The 22,863-nt window shown below is 37.5% G+C and overlaps 1 protein-coding gene across 2 annotated transcripts in view; it reads left to right on the plus strand.

The window, feature by feature from the left end:
- The window catches only part of LOC111504189 (protein O-mannosyl-transferase Tmtc3), a 211,923-nt gene that overhangs the window by 152,262 nt on the left and 36,798 nt on the right, over nt 1–22,863 (plus strand). The window contains exons 8-9 of one of the 2 annotated variants that reach the window (XM_074169908.1): nt 198–562; nt 5,378–5,845. In XM_074169908.1, coding sequence (XP_074026009.1) covers nt 198–562; nt 5,378–5,845 — 833 coding nt within the window. The remainder of the gene's footprint in view (nt 1–197; nt 563–5,377; nt 5,846–22,863) is intronic. The other variant, XM_074169909.1, reaches the window with a different exon arrangement.

Raw genomic sequence — 22,863 nt, forward strand, 5'->3', positions numbered from 1 at the left:
AAAATTAAAATAATTGTTTTAAATTTTTAAAAATATCACACTGTTTCTCATATTAGGTGGTTGAGCCAGTCTGAAAATCAATTAAGACCACAACAATACAACTTATACCACCATATAATGAATCCACATTTTTCTGTAGTGAACTTTTCATTTCTTTATAAGTTTTATCGATGTTCCTTTGATAATCCTCTTTCCAGGAGCTCACATCAACGTAGGCCGCACCTACAACCATCTCAAGATGTTCAAAGAAGCCGAAGAGGCCTACTTGAAGGCGAAATCTCTCCTCCCGAAGGCAAAGCCGGGGGAGTCATATCAAGCGAGAATAGCCCCGAATCACTTAAACGTTTTCCTGAACTTGGCCAACTTGATCTCGAAAAACTCTACCCGGCTGGAAGAAGCGGATATGTTGTACCGACAGGCGATTAGTATGAGGGCAGATTACACTCAAGCATATATTAACAGAGGGGATATATTGATAAAGCTGAACAGGACAAAGGAAGCACAAGAGGTTTACGAAAGAGCTCTTTTGTATGATAGCAACAATCCGGATATTTATTACAATGTGAGTCGTAGGCTTATGAGTTTACGTTCTTCTTTTAGAGGCGATTTTTATCGAGGGTGAAGGTTCACGAAGAATATAGCGATTGAGTGCTTCAGATAATATTTTTTTTTGTGATTTAAGAATCACACCATCTTGTGGGTGCAAAATGTTCACCGTTTTTTCGCAAATAAACTTGATGAAAACTAAAAATATTGGTTGGTTTACGGAGTCAGTAGACCCAATTAAATTGCAGTAATACTTTATTGAAATTTGGTTTTTATTCATCAGACGTCAAAATTGGAAATTTCAATAGGGTAACAAAAAACATGCCTTTTTTGAATGAAAGTCATAAAACTTTTTCTGAAGTGCTTGAAAAATCTCTACTTATGTTTTTTTCTGTATAATCCTGTATAATGAGCATTTTCGTAATGTTGCAGAAAATGGTCCTCTTTTAATAACTTTGCGTATAGTCAATGGATTTTGAGTTATTCTGTGAAGAAAGCAATTGTTTGTCAATTTCCAAAAAAAGCTTTCTTCACATCAAGTTTTTTTCACAACCAAGCACTTCGAAACATTCAAATTCCGAAAGTAATTTACAAATACAAGAATACGGTGAATTGTGAAGTGATAATGATTGTTTTCAATTGGGGTGGTAATTTGTGGCGATTTTCACATTTTTGTTTCCGGAAAGATAGGATCAACATTATTTTCACATAACTTGTATAGTTTTATTTCAAGGTGGTTAACAATGTTACATGTTGAATTTCTTCAGTTCGGACTTCCATTGTCTAATATGGTATAATTTCAAATGTCTGAAATAACAAATGAAAATTAAAATTGAAAAGATTAGCTGGAAATAACAATTATATTAGGCAAAAAACCCTGAAGAGAAACTACAGTAAAATGAAAAATAAAGCAAATAATTGAAAATTGAATAATCGTGTCTGGGTTATAACTGGGTCAATTTCATTAGTTCGGACTTTCATTAATGATATGATATGATTCGCAATCTCTGAAATAACAAATGAAAATCAAAATTGAAAAGAATAACTGAAAATAACAATTATACTAAGCAAAAAACCCTGAAAATAAATTGGAAAAGAAAAAAGAATTGAACAATTCATTGAACAGAACTGACCGATACTTGATGAAAATCTATATTATAACGTATTATTACAGTTTATTGTATGATTTTCACTATGAAGGATTTCACAAAAACCGCAACACGTGTTTTGCTATACAATAGCTTTCTCAAGCGTTAATAATAATGCGAACGCTCGAAAAAGCTATTGTATAGAGAAACACGTTGTAGATCGGGTGATGACTGTTTCTTCAGTCGTCACTCGGAGACGATGGTGGATACTAACAATCGAAACGTCGTGAAATAACTTGGCTTGAATTCGTTGGATTTTCAATTTCTCATTTCATTTCAATTTTCAATTTTTTGCTTGATTTTTCATTTTATTGTAATTCATTTTCAGTGTTTTTTGCTTGATATAATTGTTATTTTCAACTATTATTTTCAATTTAAAATTTCATTTGTTATTTCATAGATTTTATATCATCTCCCAAGAAAAGAAGGTCCTCAATTCGATACAAATATATCTGATATCATCAAAACTGCAATATTTTCACATACAGTGTGGACGTGAAATGTCCCCACTACTTCATAATAAGATTTTAGATTGGACAAAATTCACATAAAACGGCATCATTTTCAAAATGTTAACAACCTACCTATCTGCAAGTGACACAAAAATTTTTAATTTTTTGAAGGATATGCTAATTCATATTTGAATTTCAGAATTCGCCAACAAACGACTTATACAATTTATCTGGAATTATTATTCAAAACTCTTTTCAGTTTCACTCATTGACAATGATGAAATATGTTCATAGATTCAACACATTTTGAAATGCTTCATAGATAATTTCGTGAGTTATGCCAATGGTCTGCTCATTTATGTTATGAAGAGGATAAGTATCTGTAAATGTATCTGTAGAGTAGGTGAGTGTAGGCCCACAGCACTTAGGTCACATGTGACCCATTGTACATCCTCATGAGGAGTTGTCCTCCTAGGTCATCGTCCATCGTGTTCTTTCCAGAAAAGTGGACAGGTCACTGGGAGACATCTCTTTTATATCGGCAGGTGTAGGCCAAGACTCGCCGAACACACACTCTTATTGACGATAACTCCAGACACTCGCATAGGACATGCCTGACAGGCTCATCTTCCTGTTCACACTTCCCGCATAGAGGTGTGTCCACTAGTCTACTATGGAGGTGTCCAATCAGAAATCCTACTGTTAAACATATATTTTTCCTGGTCATCACCAGATATATCTTCGGCGCCACATTCCCAGGTTCGCCCAGGGTGATTCTGGCAAGATTGCATCCTTTGATTCCATCACATCATTTAAGGGTGTAACATTTGGCTAGTTCCGCAATTGTCGAAGTCATCAGGCCGTAGGTGCCACTGGGACCTAAAACCCTTATTCAAGCCGCTTCCTTGGCTAAATAGTCGGCAATGCGATTACCTTTACTCCTGTCGTGTCCTTTAACCCACCTCAGGATAATGTTATTATCTACCGAGGCTTTGGCTAAATGTTGGTGGCACTCTAGTACTAGCCCTAAGGTAACAAGTTCTGTTGCCTAATAGGGCTTGTCTGCTGTCAGTGCAGATTGTTATGTTTTTGCCAGAAATTCTTTTCCTGGTTATTTCTCTTGTGGCGATTGAGATACCAGACAGTTCTGTTTGAACCACGCTGGTATTTTTCCCATTCTCTACTCAATACTTAGGCTTAGTGATCTGGAGTATACTCCACATTCAGAACCTTCTTTGGTTTTTAGGATTTGTGTATATATTCGTATTCTATTTGTAGCATCTGACTCTGTGTTCTATTTCATTTGTATTTTGTAGGGTTTATTAAACACAAACCTGGGTTCAATTGCACCTCTGGTTGCCTGCAGCCGTGCGCAATCGTAACATGGCCATTAACGCAACCTCCTCAACGTACAAGTCGAAAGGGGTCAGACCCGTAATCAATTCCATAACCGCAGTTGGTGTTGTTCTCATAGCTCCTGTGATGTTTAAACAAGCCAGTCGCTGTGTTTGATATAATTTTTGGATGGCCGTTGCTCACAGAATTTTCGGTCCCCATGCAATGGCTCCGTACGTTAACTTAGGTCTTATTATTGGCAGTATAGATCCAGGTGACAATATGGGGTGAAAGACGCCATGCGCGTCCCACTGTCCACCGACATTGCTCATAAGCCACATATTGTCTTTTTGCCGTTGAGTATCCATTTTCCTACTACTAGGGGTACATTCCTGGAGTGTAGTTGCTGGGTAATTGTTGGAAAGATTGTTTCATCAAACACATCCTCGATATCAGTGAATATATCCAGGGTGGATTCTTTGTTGTCCAATGATCTCTCGATTCTGTCAACCACATGGTGAAAGTCCGAATCAGTAGACCTTCCCGGAGTGTATGCATGCTGATTTGGATGAAGTGGGTTGTGAACTAGTACTTCATCTCTTATGTACCGCTCACATATCCTTTCCATAGGCTTTAAGAAGGACGATGTGAGATTTATTGGTCGGAATGCTTTTTATGAGGTGTAGTCCATCCTACCTGGTTTGGGTATAAATACTTCTCGTACTTTTCTCCACTTAGTGGGGATCTACCTCAAAGCTAGAGAGTCTCTGAATATTCCAACCAGGTGCGGCATAAGAATATCCAGTCCCCATTGAAGTCTTATACCGTCAGGTCCTGGTGAAGGATTAGCATAAAAACACCTTAGAATAATTCAACATATTGTCAGACAGTATTGTCTTTCTGATCAATCAAAAAAAAAAAAGATGGTACTGAAAAAAATTAGGTAATATTATAATAAATTTTCTATCCATATCGGTAGATAGAAATGGTTTGCTTGTTCGCCTGATATGATGTCGTTGGATATTTTGTGTTGATATGGTGAAATATAAAGTGAAAGTTACATAAATTGCACTTCATTATAGAACTCATAGATGGGATGACAAAAGTTACCAACGAAATTACCCCAGGGACGTTCCATAATGTGAGAAATCAATTGATAAACAAACTGAAATGGAAATTATGTTATTTTTCGTTTGTTTCCAGAATCCTTAAATGAAAATACAATTGATATTTTCTGAAGTTACCTACTTTTTTGACAAAACTCGAATATGGAAAACAAAATAACTTTTTGACTTTAATAAGCCATGCTCCTACAGTGTATCCTGTATATCAGATAATTTTTTGAGAAAACCATTATGCTTAACATTTTCTCACATATTTTCTGCTCCATCTTGAAGTTCTAGTGGAAGCAAATATAATATGAATTAATATAGCAAATAATTTTGTGAGCCAATTTGAATTTTGTTGCATTGGAAAATCGCCCAATGTCGTTTGGTATTTCATTATGACCAAGTAGTTCTTTTTGAAATACAGATTTTCCGAAAAATGCAGATTTGAAAGTCCATTCCAACAGATTATTGAGTTGTTCTGTTTTATAATAATGTAAATATCTATGTTCTGTGAATTTTATACTGGAATGTTTTTAATTTTTATAATAGACTGGGAATAGATGCATTTCTGTAATTCATAAATTGATATATGAGCACGTATGTTATAGTCAGTGTCACGGTCTAAGAGTCAAGAAAAATTTAACAATTTTATTCATTTTCATAAATGATGCTAAATATTTCTTTCCGAAATATATTTTACGGAAAACGGTATGAATACATTATAATCTCTCCATCACCATATGGACTTGTTTCATACTAACAAATCAGTTGTGTAATATTCCTACAGCTCGGTGTAGTTTTTCTGGAACAAGGCAAAGCCTCTCAAGCCCTTGCCTACCTAGACAAGGCCCTGGAATTCGATCCTGAGCATGAGCAAGCACTCCTGAACTCAGCCATCCTCCTGCAAGAGTTTGGAAGACCAGAACTGCGAAAAATCGCCAAGGAACGCCTCCTGAAGCTATTAGGCAAGGACCCTGACAATGAGAGGGTGCACTTCAACCTGGGGATGCTCGCCATGGATGAGAAGGACATTCAGGAGGCCGAACACTGGTTCAGGCGGGCTGTCCATCTGAAGGCAGACTTCCGTAGCGCCCTCTTCAATCTGGCTTTGCTGCTGGCCGATGATCAGCGCCCCCTGGAGGCAGCGCCTTTTTTGAATCAGCTCGTCAAGTATCATCCGGACCACGTCAAGGGGTTGATTCTACTCGGAGATATTTATATAAATAACATCAAAGACTTGGATGCTGCTGAAAATGTGAGTAATGTTTTCAAGATTGGATTAGATGTTCAGAATCTGTTTTGTTTCACATTTGCCTTCATTATGGAATGAACGAACTTGTTTGAGATGTATTTTATTTCATCGTGGTCGGGTGTCAAAGGAAGAGAATTTAATTAAATTCCTTATGTAGATTCTGATTATTCATTCGTTACTTCCAATGGTTTGATGCTGTTAAAAGTATTGTTCTGCTTTTGTTAATTATTTCAGAATACGAGAGTTTTTTGGGGGAATCCAGATCAATGAAATATTTTTTTGTGAAAACTTTTCATCTGGAACGTTTTTCATAGTGAAAATATATTGCTAATTTTTGTGCTCTACTATTTTGAATACAAACGTGCAATTCAATTCCAAAAGTAGTTTGATAACATTGGAAGGGATATATTTATAGAAAGATTTAGTTTTTGAAAAAAAAATGTTTTGGCTTTCTACTTCGCTGTTGGAGAAGTAGAAAGTTGAAAACTTCTGTAGGAAAAAAGAAAGCAAATATTTCTAAATCAACTCTACACAAAAATGTGTTGATAATTCTCAGAAGGTACTTTCAGATATAAACTGAAAGAAGAAACCCCCACTGTACTGTATTCTCGCGAAAACAGTACGACAAAAATACAATATTTTTTTAAGAATATTGAATGATACAAAAAATCTTTTTTCTTCATCACGTTCGTATTCCAAACATTCGTTGGGAAATTGAATCAGAATTATAAGAACGTTACACAATATAGTATACGAAAGAAATAAAGATTCACTCACATGAAACACAGTCACCCTCAATGGTAGACATCGATATTTCAGAATTAGACATTTTCCTCATGACCTCTCCACCATAAATGTGGATGATTACTATTTCCACTTTTTCCGTCATTATCTTCAGTAATGCTGAAATAATGAAAACAGATGAAAATCTAGTGTCATTGCTTTTCGACTTTGAAAGCCGTGGATTTTTGGAATTTCTTCCTAACGTTTCGCTGGCGCGAGTGGCTAGCTTCTTCGGAGGTTTAACCATCATGGCTTGCTGTTCGATGACTACCTTTTAGGCTTCGTAAGCGTATTTATGCCTTGTCAGGTAATCAGTTGTATTTATACCTGCATTTGTACCTGAATTCGTACCTGCACTTGAACCTGGAACATCAATGATCTTGCTGCCTGTTGTCCTGTTCGTTATCCTAAAATTCCTTAAAATGGGGTTCCATATTTGACTGAGGTTCACCGCTTCTTTTTTTCTATCAAAATTATCCGTGTGTTTGTGGATCTCTATTGCCTCCCGTACCAGTCGGCTTTGGTATCCCTGGTTGGAGGCAATTAGTTTTGTGTTTTCAAACAAAATTCTGTGGTCTTCTTCACTCAGTGCGTGTTCTGTCACAGCTGACTTGTCTGTTTGGCCTAGTCTGTAGTTCCTTTTATGCTGTTTCAGTTTAGTTCCCATAGATCGTTTAGTGGTTCCGATATATACCTTTCCACCAGGGCACGGAATGCGATAGACACCTGCTGCTGATAATGGGTCTCTTTTGTCTTTAGCCGACCTGAGGCTTTGTTATATCTTCCTCGTCGGTTTGAAGACTGTTTTGATGTCGTGTTTGCCCAATAGTTTTCCAATTCTATCCGTGACCCTAGGGACAAACGGTAGATATGCACATCTGTTCCTTTTTCGCTTTCTGAACCGTGGTGCCCTTCGGTCTCATGGCTCTTCTGGTCTCGTAGGCACTGTACCCATTCGATCTCAAGGTAACTTCCAGGTATTTCAGTTCCCTCTCCAGATGTTCTGGTTCACATATTTTCCGAGCCCGTTCCGTTAGAGTGGAGATAACTCCTCTCTTTTGGCTAGGATGGTGGTTCGATAGTGCGTTCAAGTATCTATCTGTGTGTGTGGGTTTTCGATACACTTTGTGGGTTAGTCTGGTACCAAATCGTTCTACTAGTACATCTAGGAATGCTATCCGTTGGTCTTGCTCAATCTCCTTGGTGCATTCTATGCTCGGGTGTTGGGCGTTCAAGTGGTTCAGGAAACGGTTTAGGGTGTCTCTTCCATGTTTCCAGATGACGAAGGTCTCATCCACGTAACGTAGCCATAAGGTCAGGAAGAAATTCCAAAAATCCACGGCTTTCAAATTCGAAAAGCAATGACACTGAAAACCTCAGCCGTGAAAGTCTAAACCATGTTGTCAGATGAAAAGCTAGTAAAAAATTAGGTGTAAAAAAAAATGTATTATATGACTTCTTCGCAGGGACATGAAAAAATGAATTACCGTTCATATGAACAACAAATATAACAAACAGGAAAAAATCACCATGGTAAAACTTGATGAGTCTAGGAATACCTGTTTGGCTGGCATCTTGAATTTTCTCAATTCTGATTCTGATTGAATCGAAAAATGGAGTAGCAGGTGTAAACCAGAAGATATCGATTCTAAATGAGGATAACGCTGATCAAAAATTGTAGTATATTGCGAAATCCTTCGATAATAATCTGGCATTCAATTCAAATATGAACTTCAGCGCGGCTCGCCTACATGTATAAAACCTTCATCTCAGAGTAAAATTGTTAACTAGTAACAGGTCCATCTCGTAAACAAAGTTCCAAGCGAGGACATTGAATTTCATAAGACAATTATGTCATACCTCACAGAGGTTAGTCTTGCAGATGTTTCTCGTTTATCCAGCAGCAGGACCACGCTGAAATCATTCGAGTAGATCACTTACATACCGGTTTTGTGTGTCCAGGACTCGATTGATCTAAAGGCGCCTCGGCGGCATGTTTCAAATTTTCTTCTGAAAGGAAAATTGTTGACTAGTGACAGTTCTGTCCCAAGAGGAAAAGGAACATACTATGTACCAATATTCAAATAGAAATCAAAAGAGACGCCCCTGTCCTTACCAAAGAAATCAGCAAGCCACCATCCCCTTCTGATCTGAGGCCTATTACCATCTTACCATACATTTCCAAAGTAGTTGAGATGTTGATGAAGAACTAAATTTTCAACTTCATAAAACCAAATCATCACCTTCGTGCAGTCCGATTTTAGAACCCGACAGAATACAAACACAGCTTCACTTTCCATAATCGATGACGTTTTCAAAACTATCGACGAACTGATCTCACTTGTTCAGTCTTCTTGACCACAGTGAAGCTATCCTGTGAACATTCTGTGCAATAAACTCAGCTTTTTTTATTTTTCTGTGAATTCGTTATTTCAAAATCTCTACCCGTAATTGGAAGCATTTCCCAAGGATCCATCCTTGGTCCTTTACTCTTCAATTTGTATATTTGCAACATTTATCATTATGCAGATGATACTGAACTTCACTTCTCTTGTCAATTTCCTGACGTTGATTCTGTTCAATATCTAATCAATCGTGATCAACAAACTATCTTCGACATTTCATCAGCTTAAAAACTGAAGTTGAACTGAAAATTTGGCAGGGATGATTTTTGAACCAGAAAGATTTTGAGATAGTTTTAACAACTACACAAATAACAACTGTAACTATAACTGTATGTTTGTACTGTATTATTTGTCATTATTAGGGTTGAATTCAACAACAAGGCTGATGCTCCTGCCCATTCACCTGAATATTCTTCATATATTATCTCTTTGTGCCGGTTACATTGGTTGACTGCATCAAAAATGTCAATTAATTAGTTTTTTAAAACTCACAATCGACACGTATATGCAGCTCTCCCCATTTCAATTTGTGAATTTTGGAAACAAGTTTAGAATCCACAGGTAGTTGGAGGAATCCACTAGTAGGTTTTTGGATCAATAGTTGGTAATTTTGATATGTTATTAAAGTTAAATGGTTATTGTTTTAGCATTGGCATTTTTTTGTACCTTGGGAGCTGTCTGACTTGTCCATTTAGTCCAAATCTCCAGAAAACACTGCAGCCCCTGTACTAGTTTGTACAGGTTCCGTGTTGGATGTTAGTCATATTCTTCTGGGCGTAATTTTGTACGTCCATATAGTGCCTGCTTCCTGTGATTCAGTGCCTCACATTCGCATAGGATGTATAGAGCTGTTTCTATCCCTTCGTTGCATAATCAGCTGAGGTCTCCGTTGTACAGCCTCATTTTATTCAGGTGTCCTCTAAGCGAACAATGACCGGTTAGCAACCCTGTAATTATTCTGAGCCGATCCCTACTATATTGAAGTGGTTCTTCGGTTCTTTTCTCGGACGGTTCAGTAATGAAGGTTCTCTGTGTTTGTTGCCAGTACTCTGTGTGATTCTTATTGGTACATGACCTAATCTGGTTTCCCCAGAGCTGGTTCAGGACCTATTCCTGAAGTCGATGATTTGCGTCTAGCGCATTCATCAGCTTAATCAATACCTGTGATTCCTGAATGCCCTGGCACCCAGTATATAATTAATTTGTTCCAGTTTGCAAGTTCATTCAGTTCTTCCAAAACTGGTCTGGCATTCCCAGACCAGTTTTGATGTCATCTTCGGCTTTGTCAGAGCTCCAAGTGTGCTCTTGCTGTCTGTAAAAATCTTGATCCGCTCATTTCTCTGAGGTCTAAATTCAATAAGCCTTGCACACTGCATGATAGCATACACTTCCGCCTGTAAGGCGGATGTGAATAGTCCTAGCGGATAGCTGTTGTTTATATTTTTATCCGCTCGGTATATTCCAGCTCCTGTATACCAGATGTATTTTCCAAACATGTTTTCGGGATGACTAATGGCCTTTCACTCTTCACGGCTTATGCTTTTGGCCGTGAAGTTTGTGTTAAAGGTGTACTTCGGTGTCATGTGGTCCGTGCACAAATTCAATATGTGCTCCTCTTCTTGTTCCGAAATTTCTGTTCGGTCCGATCTTTTGTAGTTCGGTGAGTTTTCCAGTCTGAATTGACCCATCCTGGCGTCCCCCATTATTACAAAGTGTGAAGGAGGTAGATTCAGGAGTGTCTCCAATGCAGCTGTTGGAGTAGTTCTCATTGCTCCCGTCATTTCCAAATATGCAAGTCTTTGCACATTGCCTAGTTTGTTAATGGCGGTCGCCTGCTTCATCTTTGGCCACCAGACCAGAGATGCGTATGTTATCATGGATTTAACCACCATCGTGTATAGCCAATATACCATGTCTGGTTTTAGCCCCTATGTTTTTCCATAGGTGAGACTGGCGAGCATCAGTGCTACCTCGGTTTTCCTCTTCATCCTGTCCAAGTGTTGGTTCCAGGTCAGTTTGGAATCTAGGATTACTCCCAGATATTTAACCTCCCTCGATTCTTGTATTTTTTCACCTCGAAGTTTTTGAGGTCCGAGACCCTCCGTATTAGTCCTCTTGGTGAATGCTACTATGGTCGATTTGGATGGGCGTATGTTAAGCCCTTTTTCTTCGGTCCATCTTGTTATAATGTTCAGGGCCTGCTGAATACATCCCTTTACTACATTATTGTTTTTACCCCGGACTAAGATGACTTAGTCGTCTGCATAGCCCAGTGCTTTATACCCATTATGGCCCAAGAGACATACATTACATACGTTCATTACAAGGTTCCATAACAGAGGGGATAGAACCCCCCTGAGGACAGCCCTTTGCTAGCCGTGCCACGACTGTTTCCCCCATAATGGTTGTATATACCAATCTTCCCCTAACCATGCAGTCTATCCACCTACAGCTTGTCTTGTCGATCCCTCTTCTCCTCGACGCCTGAATGATTGGTTCCAACGACGTATTATCAAATGCGCCCTCAATGTCCAAGAAAGCAGATAAAAGTACTTCCTTGTTTATGTATGTATATTCCACTTTTTTTGTTTCCCGACAGCCGTTTCTGTTGACATACCTGACCTGTATGCATATTGGTCTCGATGAAATAGTCTGATAGCCAGTGATACATCCCTGATATGCCTGTCAAGTAGTTTTTCTAGCGTTTTCAACGCAAATGGCATCAGACTAATTGGTCTCAAAACCGTCGTCGAGTCCTGTCCGATTTTCCTAGATTTCGGAATGAAGGTTGCCCTGATCAGTTTCCAAGTTTTTGGTATGTGTCTCAAAGCTTGTCCTGAGCTAAGCTTGTCCTGAGAATTATACACAATTTTTTGAAAAGTATTTCCGGTCCCTTCTGAAACATTACTGGGTATATGCCATCAGGTCCCGGCGACTTATAGGGTTGAAATGAGTTTTCAGCCTATTTAATTTTTCCCATATCTTTCACCTTCTTTATCATTTGCCAGTCCTCCCTGGATACCCTTTTCGGGGTCTCCAGTTCTGAATTCGCTCAGGACTCCAGTGTTAGATTTGTGATTTCTGACCGGGAAAGTGTAGGTACCCGGAAAAGCTCTCTGATAGTCTCTTCTCCGGTTTTTGTATACTCCCCCGTATTTATTTTCAGATTATTCATTGATACCTGAGGTTCCTTCGAGATAATTTTGTAGAGCCTGGCACATGCTTGGGTCTGTTCGACCTCCTCACATTGCCTTCTCCACGTATCTCTATTGGATTTTCTCAAGACTTTGTTATACTCAGTTAGGGACCTTCTGTATTGGTCCCATGAACCTGGTTTCCCTGCACATTTGAAGGCTTTTCTGATTTTTTGTCTCATCCTTGCCATATCTTCATTTCACCAGGGCACATTTCTGTTTGATCTCTGATTTACTATGGAACAATATCCGTTGTACGTAGAGATGATAGCTCCCTGTAATCGATCTGCTGCCAACTCTAGGTCTATGGAATCTCTGATGTCAAAATCCAATCAGTCTGAACAGGTTTCCAGGTCCACCGTATAGGCTCCCCAGTTTGTTTTCCGGGGATTTTAATATGTTAGGATCGAGGTCCGAATCCCTCCGATTTCAAAGTTTATGTGTCGATGGTCTGAAAAACTTTCCTCATCGGACACATTCCATTTCCGAACATAGTTACTTACAAATGTAGTTCCTATCGGTACGTCTATCACTTGACTACGTCTCGCATTCACGAAAGTAGGTTTATTGCCTATGTTTGAAATGTCCAAGTTATTTGCCATGATGAACTGTAGTAAGTGCTCACCTCTCTCGTTGGTGTTGGTGCTTCCCCAGGTTAGGTGGTGTGCATTGGCATCACAAGCAATTATAAGTTGTAGTCCCTCTGCTTGACAGGCCCTCCTCCACTTCCCTGTTTAGTGGTGGTTCCGGATTGTCGTAAGGGAGGTATGCTGATCCAATGATGATTTCCTCAGGTCCGCTCCCGTCAGCCGTCTTTATTTTGACTGCCGTCAATTCTCTGGAACACAAATTACTCAACGGCAGTTTATTTATTCCCTTACGGATAATTATGCATGTTCTTGGGGTCTCTGAGGTTCTGTTATAAATTAACTCCCCTCTGATGCCCCCAATCCCATTATTTTTCCCCTGTACACCCAGGGTTCTTGAATGAGAGCAATATCAAACCCCCCCCATCACTTTGGTAAGAACAGCCGAGGACCCCTTACTGTGTTGCAGGTTTGTTTGTATTACTCTCAACATTGCTGTTGAGACCCTTCAGGATCTTGAAGGTGACCATGCCCAGCTTATAGTAGGCTTTAAACATGTTCCTCTCCAAGGCCCTGAAGAAACTTTCATTCATGGAGTAGGCCAGGATTTGTCCTTCCTCTTTCACTTTTCTGCTCAGGAGTATCCAGTTTTCCACTCCCAGGGCAGGATTCTGCTCACTGAGACGTGTCCTAACTGTAGCCTTCTCGTCTTTTTGGCCCGGAATGAAGGCTAGGTTATTGTCCTCTCCAAGGCCCTGAAGAAACTTTCATTCATGGAGTAGGCCAGGATTTGTCCTTCCTCTTCCACTTTTCTGCTCAGGAGTATCCAGTTTTCCACTCCCAGGGCAGGATTCTGCTCACTGAGACGTGTCCTAACTGTAGCCTTCTCGTCTTTTTGGCCCGGAATGAAGGCTAGGTTATTGTTTTAGCATTGGCATTGATAATTCAGGTAACATTTGATAACATTTTTCATTTCATTTATCTATTCCAGGTAACAGAAACACATTGACTTTATCATTGTATGTTCAAGGCCTTGTTTGTCAAAGTGCATCAGTTTACTTGAAAATTGTTTAACAAATCTAAACCATTTGCGGATGAAAAACTCAATAGAAATCAGTCAAAATTTATTTTCATCATCCTATATTCAGTTATAATATCGCTTTTCCAACTTTATTACACAAAGTAATTAACATTTTCCAATTCCTAAACTGTTACAATTTCATTTTGTTTCGTGTATGCGAATCTGAAATTTTCAGCTTTTATGTTATTCATTTCATACATTCCTTTGTTCTCTCTCGTGGCGTGATTTTATAAAGTATCCAGTATCGAGTTCTTTCGTTGTACTACTGAAGAGTTTTCCAGATCATAGTCTGGAACATTATTTCCACAACAATAGTTTTTAATGAAATATCAGCACCGAAAGCAGAAATCTATCCAAAAACGAGAAATTTAAGATAAAATATTGTTCTTTGGTACACAGTGTGCCCTGGAGAATTTGAGTAAATTGACTTGGCAATGTAGTATCTGGCATTTGACAATATCTCTGCTAACATACTAAATCATCAGCTTGTACTCAAGAAACTCTTCATTGTGAGATTTTCGTTAAACAGTTTTATAAAAACTGTACACCATAGCTTGTGAGACTATTTCAGAATGTCAATATACCATAACGGATAATCATTTTGCATTTCTATGTATTTTTTGTAAGTGTTAATTATATTCCTACACACGGTACGAAGGTGATTCGTTGAGTACTTTCAGTAAAAAAAATTCTCATGAACATGTGTCTGGAGTTGCTTCCTTTCTGAGATACAGAATATTTATGGATTAGCAAATGGAAATGCGGAATAAGCACGAATAATTCATCAGGACGGATATCTTGTCAGAGTAATTCCATATGCTGAAACATTTAGAATGCTACATGTAAGATTATGTGAAACTGGGGGTTTTAATAAAAATGCAAGTGGTGGAAGACCAGAATCTGTAACAACGCTTGAACTAGAAGAAGCTATTCTTGGGATGACTTTCAGCTGCACTGTAGCTGGAAGTCAGCCTAACACTGTATGGACAGTTCTAAAAGAAACTTCCTATACCCGTTTCACATACAGTGGGTCGAAGCTCTACTGCCTCGGAAGTTTTACCCAGGTGGTTGATTCATACGATGACACACAATAATAATTTTTCACAATATATTTTATTCACGGACGAAGCTAACTTTTCACGACATGCTATCATGAACTTCCACAATGACCAATTTCCACGTTATTGAAGGAAGTCATTTTTACCAACAATTTTTGCTGAACGTTTCGGTAGGAATGATTGGTAACTACCCAATTGGCCCATCTTGTCTACCAGCAAAATTAGCAGGTGAATCCACGGACTTTTGCGGGATCATTCACCCATTTAACCCATTTTGTTAGAAGAAGAGCCGGTACTTGTAAGAGGCAACAGGTGGTTAATGCACGACGGGGCTCCAGCTCATTTTAATGTTCTGCTCGACAGTATCTCGACGTCACCTACACTAATCGCTGGATAGCATAAGGAATACTGTAGGTATTTTTGAACGTGTCAGACAATCAATGACAAATCGATTGCAGTCTTGTATTTTTTCAGAAGTTGAACATTTTTCTCATCCACTGCAAGGTCAAAATTGTTTATTATATACTTTTTGTTTTTATTTTATGTTGTCCGTGAATAGTTTTTGGAGTGATTTTTTTCTTAAACGGAGCTTGATATAAAGAAAACACAAGCGATCAAAAAATTATAATGTTGGTTGCCTGATTTCAAAAAATAAAAAAAGTCAGTGGCGTTTTTTTTACAATATTGTTAACTGTGGTGCCCACTGATGCGCCACTGGTCCTAATAATTTCAATCTAGTTCAAGCTAAATGAACATCATTTTACATCAAATAATTGCAGCTAATTTCAATCAAATTGGTGTAAGGGTATTTATGATATTTTATAAAAACTCTTCTTTTTAAACTTGAAGCCCTGTATCTCAGAAACGAATCAAGTCCAGACATATGTTCATCGGAATGTTTTTTCTTAAAAGTAATCACTCTCTAAAGTTTCGTACAGTAGTAAGGAAACACCCTGTAAATAGATGATGTTTGTAGTGTCCAGTTACGAGTTTCATCGGCTTTCTGAAAATCGTTTCCGTTGCATTCATTCTATTTATTTTTTGGAGCACTTATTGACTACAATGTGTTTTGTCATTAGTTTCGGTTGTCATAAGCAATTGATGTTTGTATTACCATTTTTTAGTTTTATTTGCTGTTTTCATTCATTTCCCATTCAGTTTCCTCAAGATTTAGTTGAAATAAATCGTGCTCTTATCTAGTTTGTCCTCGATGGAGTTGGCAATACATTGACCAGTTCGAAAAACAATTTCAGTTTTATCCAAAACAACTAAGTATTTTCGCTGCGAACAGGGAAATCTATAAATTGAATTTCATTCAATATAATTTTCATGAGTAGGAATGATTCCAAAAACCATTCACTAAACATGAATTTCCGATAGAATTAGACCTATTTCCGTGAAATACTATTGGTTCTAGTGCTTAATGACACTGTCAGTTGAGCTGGTGAAATAGTAGTTGACAAATAAAATATCTTTCAATTCGCGAAACATAACAGAATGAAATTGGTCACGACCTCTCGATACATTTTGGTTCAAAATGTTCTTGAATGAGAATATTCAAGTAGTAAGTGTTATCGTCAAGATACATAAATAACTTTAACTGAGATTCTCCTACTTGGAGCCCTATAAATTGTTTCTGTTTCAGTTATAAACTTGTGGATTCGAAAAAAAAATTGTGAGCAGGTGAATGGAACAAAGTTAGATGAATAGAAAAAGCATTTCTTGCGGAGGATATAAAGATCTAATTGAGAAATAGAAGCAGAAAAATTTTAATTTTCAAAGCAATACTGTCTCTGTCATTATAAATGTAGATGGTGAATTTTGAAGACGATATATACCAAAAGTTTCGAAAACAAAGAAGGATGAATGTTGAATTTTACCAAGATTTGAATATTTCTGAGTATCCTTTTTTTTCACTGCTGATGTTGGAATGGTGTTAAACTTGCAGTATACGTGAATTCCTGCACAGAAACTTTGTATCACTTCAGAGAAGTCAAATCATCACATCTGGAGGTTCAAGAATAGCCAGATTTCAAACAACAATCAAATAATTTTCCATGCTATTGTTAACTTCGACCAGTAACTACTTGCTTGTCCGGTAACTAACTGACCCTAATACAATAAGCCATCCTGTGCTATTCCTTTATTCCGATAAATATATCTTGTCCTCTTCGTCACAAACACGATGTCTGTTATAGAGAATATTTCTTTGCAATTTCTCAAAGAGACAGTATCGCGATAAAACGAGTAATCCAATTCTAACGAGGGAGTCTGCCTCTAGCGTTTTCCAGTAATTTCTCGTGTGTTATGCCCCGATGGCACTGCCATAAATCAGCTGCAGCACACTAACCCAGTACCCGGGAGAGCTGCTGCAGTGAGAACGTAACACCACGGACACGAGTGTTTTCATTGATCTGTTTTCGGCGTAGTCATTTGCCCCAACATCACCTTTCGAACGGCAGAGCGAAGCAATGGGATTGTTTTCGATTTTGTTGTGCACTGATAATATTGGGATTGGATCTGAATGAAATTTCCAGCAGGATAAATTTTGTCAGATTTAATCAGTACTCTAGTGTACTTTCAAAGATCGTAGCAGTGAATACATAGATATACGTTTGATATCGGAATATTGTAAACAACATCTTGTAGATAAACATTTTACCAATCTATGAAAAAAATTAAAAAGACTAATTCAATAAAAATTTGATATGAAGCAAAAGATGATAAATACTAGTGACATTGACAAAAACACACAAGAAATACGATTATATACAATCGCACGCTGAGATGTAAGACCTCGCATTTATTCTTAGTCCGTATACGTTTTGTCCTTTGAGAGTTGTCGTTCATGTGAGGGGTGATAGCTGGTAACCAGATTTTTCAACAGAAAATACAAAACAATGAGACAATGAAACAACATCCAACCAAAACCAAAGTTTTAGGTCATACAATTATGTATAAATGTATGACTAGTTGTTGCCCGCGGCTTCGCCCGCCTAGAATTTTGTATGTCTCATTAAGTTTCGTGACAGATCATTTTGAACAATTAGTTACAATATTTTTTCATTAACCCAAAACTTCAGGTTTCCAACTTCAAAACTGACAAAATTCAACAAAATCTTTGAACCCCTAATTTTCCCCCTGAGGATGGAAATTCCGGATTTCCTTTCTGGATACTTATTTTCGCTATACAAAGAACCTACCTGCATATTCCAAGATTATTGGTTCAGTAGCTTCGACTGTACGTTAATATAAGAATGTCAACTGCACTGAGTACTGAATAGCTTCAAAAATTGAATTAAATTACCTATAAAGAAATTCGTAAAACTAACACAACCGTCAACGACGTCTGCCCGCCTGCGTCTGCCCGCGTCTGCCCGCGTTCGGGTCACGTTCTCAGCGATAGCGCTTTATTGCTTAGACCGCCCCTCTAACCCCGCGCATCGCCACCCGTCGTCTTATAGTAGACGCGACACGTAATGGCTTACTGCGTTGCGTCAATTTATATTATCGTGATTATTTTGAAACAATTCATACACATAACTTAGTTTATCTGTATAAAATACTTTAAACGACAATTGTATCAATTTTCATAAAAATTTGATAAACATTCTAAAATGTGCATTGTAAAAAGTATCCAATTGAATTTTATTTATGGCTCAGTTTTTTGCATATAGTGACTACCAAGTGAGGTAGATATGTGCTATCGCGGACCGGCAGTGGCACACAAATTCCAATGCCGAAAACCAAACTAGGTTCGTTAATGCTCGCAACAGCTACAAATTTAGGATAAATCAAAGCAAAGAACTTCATAATCAGAGAAATAGGGATAAACTGCTTGCCAATTCCAACAGGTCTAGATCCTTCTGGTCGGTAGCTAATGCTGTTAATCAGAACTTTGCTAAATCCTCTGTTCCACCTCTAACAAAAGCAGTAGTTGTTTACAGCTGATTCTCGGCCTCCCCCACCACTATGACGTATTAATTGCTTTTTTTATTGGTTGTTGTTTGGTGAAGTTTTTTTTGTTGTGCAGTGAAGTCAAGGCGTTGTGACCTTGAAGTGTCTGGTGCATGGATCGTTCAGATTTTTTTTTCATATGAGATTTTGTGTGTTTATGTGTGTGTGTAGGAGAATGCACGGTACAGGGTTTCATCATGTGCTTGTTTGTCTATGTACAAACATACGTCTGCATACTTCGAAGATCCTCCAAGTAATAAATGCTCCATCGGTGTTAGGGCACCAAGTTAGTAGTGGAGTGACGTCACAGCAATAACCGTTCAACGGCTAGAGAGCGACATGTTCACTCCACGACGTGTGGCAGAGTAATGCGTATTCATCGGTCTGCCCTCACCTCTCCTGAAGCGATGAAGGTTCGCTCTAGCCCCGCTATCCATGGTGACACAACGGCAGCCGAGGACTGTTTGCCTAGCGTCTACCCTCTCCGAGACCGCAACGACCACTGCTTGCTCGTACCGGCAACTGTTATCGCATCAAGTTGGGAGATGGGCTTGGCTGTGACGTCAGGCATCTCTAGTGGATAGCAACTAGCAATGTGAATCTTTCACGGTTTCATGGTGGGGGTGACTCACATTGTTTAATATAAAAGAAATGCCTGGCACACTATGAAATCAGTAGACGAATATATCTGCAGCAGTTAGCAATTGGTAGAGTGTTATTCAGTTCGTAATAGAAGGAAGACGGTGAGTGTATTTGTCTGTTGGAAATTGTTTATATTTTCATATATATTTTCATCATGTCCGTTTCAAAAGTAGACTTGAATAAAATTAATAATTTGATTGTACAGGAGGTTGAAATACTAGAGCAAAAGGCCTTATCATCATTGCCAATTGATGAAGTGTACATAATTAAAAATATGTCAACTTATTCTACACGATTTGGTAAATCAATTTTATTAACTTTGCAAGATGTGAGCAATGATAAATTATTTAAAACATGGCTACCAAAACGTATTTCGTTGCAATTCAGTGATGACGATATATCTTGTATCAACTCATCAGGTGGTAAATATACGATGATGTATTTAGGACAGAGCCAACAAAGTTTTGCTGGCATGAAAACGCGATCTCTAGTCAAATTCAATATGATTGAATAATAGTAATAATTTATAGTGAATTTCTTTAGGTCATAGCTTACAAAGTTTTTTTTGGTGTGAAAACGATAACTCTAGTCAAATTCAATATGATTGAATAATAATAGTAATTATAATGAATTTCTTATTGTTTTATTAATATTCATATATTAGATGATAATTATATGGAAATATAAACATTACTAACTTAGTTGAATACACTCACTTTGTAACTACAAGTAAAATGGGAATGTGAGTATTATATCACTGAAAAATTGGAGGTTGCTTATTGTTTTTTTTTTTTGTTCGATTTCAGTTCCACCATTTAAAGATGTGGATGCAGTACGCAAGTCAAGATTGGGTCGATATTGTAGATCTCAAATCATCGGTTCAACATTTGTCGTCTAAATTGAAGGTGTTGGGTGATGGAGCCGAACATGCAAGCGTTTATGATATGAGTGTATGCTATGATGAAAAACAAATCGAATTATGCCTTCGTGATGCTGAGAACTATTGGAGTGGTGCAGAAGTTTGCAACAAATTTTTGGATAATGAATTGGAATTGTGGCAACTTTGTGAGGTTATGATTGAACTGAACCTAAGAAGATTCCTGTATAGCCTCCAACCATACTTGCCAGAATGGATTATTCATCACTTTGAATTGAATGATGAAAATCGAGAGGAAATTGAAGATGGTCGCGAAAATGATGATTATGAGGAAGAAGTTATTTTAGATAGTCTGTATGTTCCTGTGAATCATAAATAATGTCAAATAAAAAACTTTGTATTATTTTCATGTTTTATTTATTTAAATCTGATGAAATACAATAGAAAATGATTACAAAACAATAAATATGATATAAAATACAATACATGATATAAGTCAGTTACAATATAAAAAAAAAAAGATCATAAAACAGTACATGATAGAGTGAAAAAAAAGTGTCAATATCTGCTATGAACTGAACCATCCAATGCATTGTATGTTAAAACTGTATCATGCAAAATTAATGCATATACTTTAGTGTTGTCTGGAAACTTGGTCTTCCTCGTCTCAAACTCAATCTTTATATCAATAGTTGATGATTTTGTTGCATTCGGTTGATGGGAACAATCGATGACGAATAGTGGATTCTCTCTAAATTGTCCAATGTCCATCAGAGGTTCACTCATATCTTTATCATAATAACTTCGCTGGAAACTCTCAAAAGCATAATAAGCAGGAGCATCAAGTTTTTTATCGAAATTCAAATTCCAACGCTCATATGGATAAACTTCAGAATTCAAGTATACTCGAATACTATTGATATCAGCAGTTGTGAATTTTGTAATATCTTGTGTTCTATCTTCAGATGTGGTAGTACTTTGGAATGCGATGATGACAAAACGAGGAGTTTCCAATGCGTTAGTTGTTTTGATGGCCCATATGTCTGAAGAAGTCCCACGTAATGATGGTAGTTCATAGAGGTCCCACATACGATACGCCAACTTGATTTTGGCATTCAGACCGCTTTTGTTTATTCTACTCAAAAGTTTGAGCTTGTGTTTATCATCTGGTACAATATGCCTTATTTTCCATTCGATTTTATTTATTTCCAAATCAGCATCAACCTCACCTATATATGAGTTTTTGAATGATCGAGCGATAATCAAAATCAATTCCTGTTTGGCATTCAAGATACTTTTGTTGTAATCTTCAGCAAAACCCATCAAATATTTCAGTGGTAGTTTTCCACTAAAAACATGACTGTTTGTATCCAAGATATCTTGCTTCAATTGTGAAAGTCCCCAACCAGATGTCAATAATGTGTTAGCATGAGATTGTCCAAATGATATCATGGTTTTCATTGTAGATGTTATCCCAGGTTTTCTAACAACAGCCACTTGTTCACCTCCCATTTCATAACGAATTTCGTCAAAGAGAAATGCAATTGCATTATTCGAGAGATAGCATGTTTTCGCTACATCTTTGGGGGTGAATTTACCTTCTATGTAAATGAAGCTCTCGGCAATATCTAGTATAACATCTTGATTATTGATTGCAATTCTGATTTCATCCGAATTCCTGAATAGCGGTGATCCATAGGGCTTATATGTGTGCTCATGTAAACTTATGAGAGAATGATCGAGCACTGGTTCATTGAATATATTCAACTTTTCATTGTTTGTTTCGAGCACCATTGTTATTTTCTCACTTTCAATCCAATCGATTTCAAAAATTTAAGATCACTCACAGACAGAGCGTTATGTGCTAACTGTTTAGCATACACTTGTGGAATGAGCTTCTTTTTATGCACACCTTTCTTTTTGATAGTGCAACTCGTTTGGGATTGTTCAATGCGATTTTGTCTATTATAAATGAAACCCATAACAACAGTTATTCGATTTTCTTCAATTCCAAAATAATGAAAATCTCTTCTTCACTTCCAAAATCGATAAGGTTATTTTTTTCATCCAAAATACGCACTGTAATGTTGTGAATCAATTGACGACCTTCTGGACTGACAGGCATATATATAATACTGTGTGGTTCTTTAGTAAGATTGTAGCCAGGTTCAACATCAATATCGAATGAGAAAAGAATGTGGGATTCTTCACCATTTATATATGAACCAGATATTATATTGCAATCTAAGCGGATAAGTCTCACAGTTGTAATGTTTATTGGTAATGATGATTCATGTATCTGATTTGGTGGAAATATTTCATGAGCGAACCCCATCATTTCTGCTATTGAATTTGGATGTGTCAGATCAATTTCATATTTGGATCGCATTTCACATTTGAATGTATTATTATTGGCGTGTAGATAGAAAATATCATC

The sequence above is a fragment of the Leptinotarsa decemlineata genome, unplaced genomic scaffold, assembly GCF_025532065.1.
Source record: "Leptinotarsa decemlineata unplaced genomic scaffold, Ldec_3_MD MMD2_P_RNA_scaffold_6, whole genome shotgun sequence".
Classification (NCBI taxonomy): Eukaryota; Metazoa; Arthropoda; class Insecta; order Coleoptera; family Chrysomelidae; genus Leptinotarsa; species Leptinotarsa decemlineata.